General features: G+C 46.6%; 1 protein-coding gene and 1 long non-coding RNA gene across 18 annotated transcripts in view; one reads left to right on the top strand and one right to left on the bottom strand.

The window, feature by feature from the left end:
- Positions 1 to 4,656, top strand: LOC149970174 (uncharacterized). The gene is made up of 2 exons (XR_016493755.1): positions 1 to 2,441; positions 2,492 to 4,656. It is a non-coding gene; the product is annotated as an uncharacterized LOC149970174 (long non-coding RNA).
- The window catches only part of rnf19a (ring finger protein 19A, RBR E3 ubiquitin protein ligase), a 56,682-nt gene continuing 51,259 nt past the window's right edge, over positions 1,769 to 7,191 (bottom strand). The window contains exons 10-12 of one of the 17 annotated variants that reach the window (XR_016493752.1): positions 5,392 to 7,066; positions 5,243 to 5,344; positions 1,769 to 5,183 (exon numbers count right to left, since the gene is read on the bottom strand). Coding sequence is in view for 1 of the 17 variants with exons in the window: in XM_036971765.2 (XP_036827660.2) it covers positions 6,301 to 7,066 (766 nt within the window). In the remaining 16 variants the exon portion in view is untranslated. Of the gene's footprint in view, positions 7,067 to 7,191 lie in introns of all 17 variants that reach the window. The other 16 variants (XR_016493753.1, XR_016493750.1, XR_016493751.1 and 13 more) reach the window with 16 other exon arrangements.

Raw genomic sequence — 7,191 nt, 5'->3', positions numbered from 1 at the left:
CAGTACCCCCTGTATATAACCTCGTTATTGTTATTCTTAGTGTTACTTTATTTTAGTCTACTTGGTAAATATTTTCTTCTTCTTGAACTGCACTGTTGGTTAAGGGCTTGTAAGTCAGCATTTCACGGTGAAGTCTACACTGTTGGTTAATGGCTTGTAAGTCAGCATTTCACGGTGAAGTCTACACTGTTTGTTAAGGGCTTGTAAGTCAACATTTCACGGTGAAGTCTACACTGTTGGTTAAGGGCTTGTAAGTCAGCATTTCACGGTGAAGTCTACACTGTTGGTTAAGGGCTTGTTAGTCAGCATTTCACGGTGAAGTCTACACTGTTGGTTAAGGGCTTGTAAGTCAGCATTTCACGGTGAAGTCTACACTGTTGGTTAAGGGCTTGTAAGTCAGCATTTCACGGTGAAGTCTACACTGTTGGTTAAGGGCTTGTAAGTCAGCATTTCACGGTGAAGTCTACACTGTTGGTTAAGGGCTTGTAAGTCAGCATTTCACGGTGAAGTCTACACTGTTGGTTAAGGGCTTGTAAGTCAGCATTTCACGGTGAAGTCTACACTGTTGGTTAAGGGCTTGTAAGTCAGCATTTCACGGTGAAGTCTACACTGTTGGTTAAGGGCTTGTAAGTCAGCATTTCACGGTAAGGTTGTATTCGCCGCATGTGACAAATAAAGTTTGATGTGATGTCATCCCTCTACCAGATTGATCCCAACCAACCAGTCAGAGATGAGAAGTCTACTCCACCTCAGGTTTGATGCCACAGAAGACTGTATAGGAAGGAGGCTTATGAAGACCTGGGAAGGCTGTTCAGGCCTCACAGAGTTGACATGAACTATGCTGGATGTTGGGCTCTGGCCGGTTCTGACGCCATCTGACTCCAAAGAGCATCAAAAGCATTGTGTGGACAACGGCGGAGCGTTCAGTAACACAGGGCAGGCAGCTGCTTCCTTCATTTCCATTCTGGAGACTCTAGATGCAATGCAGCTTCTTACACTTACATTTGACTCATCCAGAGCGACTTGGTTAGTTAATTCTGTACCTTGGCGTGCTCAGACTCCATGCAGCAACACACTGTAGAGAAAGGAGGTGGTCCATAGGGCTTTAATCAAATGTAGTGCACTATGTAAGAGATAGGGTGTGATTTGGGATGCATTCCCAAAATCTCAGAAGCTGCGAGTGACTAGATTTCTTGCCAAATTATTTGATTTGTTTCCACTAAACTGCAGAGAGGCTCTAGAAACACAATGTGGGAGATATGTGGTGTGCCTTATTGAGATTCAAGTTCAACCATATATTGGGGAATTGTGAACTGAACCTCAGAGAAATAACATCCTTGTGTGTATATATAACATACACTGCAGAGTATTTTACATGAGGACCTGTATTGAGTCATGTGAACCATTACTGGGCACTGTTGCCTACTTATTTTTATCACAACTCGGCACAAAACTCCAAACTGGTCACACTTGTAACGCAGCCAGTCTTTCATTCAAAATCTGTCATTGTGCATTCATTTTGGGTTGTAAACATCTCCCCACAGAACCATTAATGTGAAATGTAATGAACATGGGTTTAAATCACCAAAACATAATATATTTTCACTGTATTCGGTTTAACTATCAGTTAAACCAATAGCAAACAACGCAAGAGACGTGTTTCAAATCACCCTTAGAAGTCACGAGTTATGTTGCTGTAGATTACCCAGCTAAACTGACAGGAAACCTATGATTTCCATAAAATGTGTAATCAATGAAGACAGATAGATTTTTCAGATATAATTGTAACATAAGTGTACAGTTTTTTATTTAATTAGGCAAGTCAGTTATGAACAAATTCTTATTTACAATGACAGCCCACCCTGGCCAAACCCTAACCTGGACAACGCTGGGCCAATTCTGCACCACCCTATGGGACTCCCAATCACGGGCGGTTGTGATACAGCCTGGAATTGAACCAGGGTCTGTAGTGACGCCTCTAGCACTGAGATGCAGTGCCTTAGACCGCTGAACCAGGGTCTGTAGTGACGCCTCTAGCACTGAGATGCAGTGACCGCTGAACCAGGGTCTGTAGTGACGCCTCTAGCACTGAGATGCAGTGACCGCTGAACCAGGGTCTGTAGTGACGCCTCCAGCACTGAGATGCAGTGTCTTAGACCGCTGAACCAGGGTCTGAAGTGATGCCTCTAGCACTAGAAATAGCATAAACTCCTCTCTACATGAGGCCTGGCACTAGTCTTCAAAGTATCATACAGAATCATATTATCAATCCAGACTGATAGTTGCACAGCACCACAACAGTAGATAAATGAACAGTTTAGGGTCAACCTTTAGTTTAGAGAATTTAACTCTGGACTGACAATCAGGAACTGGTTTAGACCTGGGACGCCAGGTGGGTGATTCCCCTCTAGTCAGGGCCTGATTTAGACCTGGGACACCAGGTGGGTGGTTCCCCTCTAAATCAGGGACTGATTTAGACCTGGGACACCAGATGGGTGCAATTAATTATCAGATAGAACAGGAAACCAGCAGGCTACAGACCTCGTAGGGTAAGAGTTGAATATCCCTGGTTTAGAGCACACATCCATGCACTCTGAGAATCACAGGTACATGAACATAGCCTCAACCCTAACGCTTTCCGTGTTCAAAGATGAATCCTTTCGTTTGAACATGTACTAACACGGCAGAAAATACCCCCCCCCCCCCCCCGAAGACGTCTCATTCTTGATGAAACCATAGCCTGACGTTGAACCACTTGACTGTACCCAAGACTGTTGTCACAGTGTTGACTGTACCCAAGACTGTTGTCACAGTGTTGACTGTACCCAAGACTGTTGTCACAGTGTTGACTGTACCCAAGACAAGACCTTTGTTACAGTGAAGAAGTGGAAGGGAACTGTACAGCTGAAGCGTTTCCCCCCCAAATCCTTCAAATAAACACTAAGCTATAGGTGAATGTTACTCATTAAATCAGATCATGGACCGCTTGGCAGAAGGTTGGTCTTAAATGCTACACTATATAGGGAATAGGGCTCCATTGGACACCGACTCGGGCTGCTCTGCAGAGCAACACTACACCCCTCATCAGGGGTCCTCAGGAGTGAGGGTTCAACCACAGTAGCCTGTTCTGTCTTTGGTAGGCTAGGTGGTTACCAGATTGGTGTGTCCATTAGCATCTCTGGACTTGTTAAACACAATGATGATGGGATGGTTAGCATCTCTTGACTTGCTAAACACAATGATGACGGGATGGTTAGCATCTTGACTTGCTAAACACAATGATGATGGGATGGTTAGCATCTCTCGACTTGTTAAACACAATGTCGGGATGATTAGCATCTTGACTTGCTAAACACAATGACGGGATGGTTAGCATCTCTTGACTTGCTAAACACAATGACGGGATGGTTAGCATCTCTTGACTTGCTAAACACAATAACGGGATGGTTAGCATCTCTTGACTTGCTAAACACAATGATGACGGGATGGTTAGCATCTTGACTTGCTAAACACAATGATGATGGGATGGTTAGCATCTCTCGACTTGTTAAACACAATGACGGGATGATTAGCATCTTGACTTGCTAAACACAATGACGGGATGGTTAGCATCTTGACTTGCTAAACACAATGACGGGATGGTTAGCATCTCTTGACTTGCTAAACACAATAACGGGATGGTTAGCATCTCTTGACTTGCTAAACACAATGACGGGATGGTTAGATAGAATCTGTAGCGATAACAACACTTAGACATTCTGCTTTTCTCTACATTTCTTTGGTTGAGTCCCAGATGGCACCCTATTCTCTATATAGTGACCAGGGCCCATAGTAGTGCACTACACAGGGAATGGGACACAGTCCTGTATCTATTGAAGAGACAGGATGAGGTGCAAACAGACAGAAGCAGCTTTTTCAAAAAGGCAACATAGGTAGAAAAATCCTCATTTGCATGGTTCCAATGGAGAGGTGTTTGAAACGACCTGAATGCATCACCGTTAGCCTGGCTTGTCCCCTCCAACTGGTGATAATGGCCTACGAGTTGAAGACAGCACAGATCATGAACTCAGGCTTAAATCACCATAGCCTTTTAATTAGAAGTGATGTAGATCTATAACAGAATGAAAAGAGAGTCAACCTCTTATCGCTCCCTTTATACCAAACAACCGCTGTTGTCCTCCTACTGATGATGGGCCAGCTCAACTCTGAGGCCTGATTCTTTCTGGAATATTTACTTATATTCTAAATCCAATCCTGACAGTTAAAAGCTGTGTTGTTTAAGAAGACAAAGGGTTAAATTAGTTGACTCTTCCTTCCCTCTGCTCACCCCAACCCCCCCTGGCCTCCCCTAACACAGGATCTGACCCCACAGGGCTCAACATGGAAAATACTAAAACTACAGAACAATATTCATCAACATCTTAAAAGTAATATTCATTTTTTTTTTATAGAATCATGGAAAAAATAAAAATGACTTATTGACTGGTCCCTCTGAGGTCAGTTTGATCTTTTCTTTGACCGGTTCATATTAGAACTGAAGCTTGACAATCCTTTACGCTGCGGTGTGATGCGGCTGACTGACTGGCTGGCTGACTGGCTGGCTGACTGACTGACTGACTGACTGGCTGGCTGGCTGGCTGGCTGACTGGCTGACTGTTCACCACAGACATAGAAGTCTGTGTCTCAAATGGAACCGTACTCATCTAGTAACGCAATACATGGTGAATATGATGCCACCTGAGATGGGGTTCGTTTTGAGTCGGATCCATAGGAGCTTCCTGGATGGACAGTCGTGTGGCCTTCTGGAGAATCTGTCCCCCATGTGAAGGCTAGTATAGAACACTGCTACATCATCACCCCACTGATACACCGGCCATACACCTCGTCCTCTGTCCTCGTACATTTAACTGGAACTTTCCATGGGCCTTGGTCCATCTAAATGTTACCACCGACCAAAAACACTCCGGACATGAGATTTAATCAAGACTTCCCATCCAGACTGCCAACGTCTCTTCTATATGAATAAAACCCTTAAACCAGTAGGAGAGCTTTCTCCCTCCCTATACCTTATTCCTCCACCTGTATCACTACCCAGTCTACCTTATTCCTCCACCTGTATCACCACCCAGTCTACCTTATTCCTCCACCTGTATCACTACCCAGTCTACCTTGTTCCAGTCTACCTTATTCCTCCACATGTAAGACTACCTTATTCCTCCACCTGTATCACTACCCAGTCTACCTTATTCCTCCACCTGTATCACCACCCAGTCTACCTTATTCCTCCACCTGTATCACCACCCAGTCTACCTTATTCCTCCACCTGTATCACCACCCAGTCTACCTTGTTCCAGTCTCTTATTCCTCCACCTGTATCACCACCCAGACTACCTTATCCCTCCACCTGTATCACCACCCAGTCTACCTTGTTCCAGTCTACCTTATTCCTCCACCTGTATCACCACCCAGTCTACCTTATTCCTCCACCTGTATCACCACCCAGTCTACCTTATTCCTCCACCTGTATCACTACCCAGTCTACCTTGTCCCAGTCTACCTTATTCCTCCACCTGTATCACTACCCAGTCTACCTTATTCCTCCACCTGTATCACCACCCAGTCTACCTTATTCCTCCACCTGTATCACCACCCAGTCTACCTTATTCCTCCACCTGCATCACCACCCAGTCTACCTTATTCCTCCACCTGTATCACCACCCAGTCTACCTTATTCCTCCACATGTATCACCACCCAGTCTACCTTATTCCTCCACCTGTATCACCACCCAGTCTACCTTATTCCTCCACCTGCATCACCACCCAGTCTACCTTATTCCTCCACCTGTATCACCACCCAGTCTACCTTATTCCTCCACATGTATCACCACCCAGTCTACCTTATTCCTCCACCTGTATCACCACCCAGTCTACATTATTCCTCCACCTGTATCACCACCCAGTCTACCTTATTCCTCCACATGTATCACCACCCAGTCTACCTTATTCCTCCACCTGTATCACCACCCAGTCTACATTATTCCTCCACCTGTATCACCACCCAGTCTACCTTATTCCTCCACATGTATCACCACCCAGTCTACCTTATCCCTCCACATGTATCACCACCCAGTCTACCCTCAACCATCACATGATTTTATCTTCCATATTAGCAGACATGGATAAAACACCTTTCCTCCTCTGCTGTCCTGTCTTTCTCTCTACTCTTCCGTAAAACGAGCTTGCCCACTCAGTAAACAGCCAGCCAGTCAGTCAGTCAACCAGCCAGTCAGCCAGGAGAGTTTATATCTCAGTCTGAATGCAGCCACTCCTCACAGGGCTGGAAGGCTGCTGGGATACGACACCTCCGTCCAACATGTTGTTATTGGTCTCCTTCAGGACCTCCTCCACCGCGAGGGAGTCCAGCTCCTCCTGCGTCGTCCTCATCAGCCCTAAGCTCTCCTCGGCGATGTAGAGGAGCATACCTCCTCCTACCCCTCCTTCTGTGTAGACGGGGGCCGCGGAGGAAGGTGAGGAGGAGGAGGATGCAGCGGGACAGTTCTCCAGATGGTCGTTCTCCACCTCCGGCAGGGGGGTGACGGTGACCAGGTCTGTTCCCAGGGAGGTGAGGGGGCACTGGGGGTGGAGGTCAATGCAGCAGGGGGTGAGAGGAGGAGGTCTGGAGGTCTCCGGATCAGAGCAGCTGAACTCTGATAAGTGGCTGCAGTGGGAGTCTGCTACGGAGGGCAGGGAGCCGCTGAGGGAGTCGAACTCTGAGGAGTTAGTGCTGCGCTGCTCTAGGAGCTGAGCATCCATGTCCTCACGGGTCTCCTGGATCTTAGTTCCTCCGCTGGTCTTCTTAGTCCTCAGCTTGCCCTTGCTCTTCTTGCCCCCCGAGGAAGAGGGGTCCTTCACCCATTTGGAGGAGCGAGACTCATGGGGGCAGCCGGAGGGACACACTCCAACCCCTCTTCCCTCGCCGCTGGCGTCGTCCAGGCTGCTGCTGTTGCTATGGTGATGTAGTTTCTTCTCATGCTTCCCCTCCATGTCCACCTCCAGATTACCCTCTCTGTAACCATGACAACAAGACATGTTAACACCACCTCCAGACGGTTCTATGTAACCATGACAACAAGACATGCTAACAGGTTGGTGATTGGTGATCATATAGGGACAGTTGTATTTGGTGACTGT

This window comes from Oncorhynchus mykiss, chromosome 30, assembly GCF_057628025.1.
Source record: "Oncorhynchus mykiss isolate SJ-2025 chromosome 30, ASM5762802v1, whole genome shotgun sequence".
In the NCBI taxonomy this organism is placed as follows: Eukaryota; Metazoa; Chordata; class Actinopteri; order Salmoniformes; family Salmonidae; genus Oncorhynchus; species Oncorhynchus mykiss.
The sequence above is the reverse complement of the archived record's forward strand: the minus strand, read 5'-3'. Positions and strand labels throughout refer to the sequence as shown.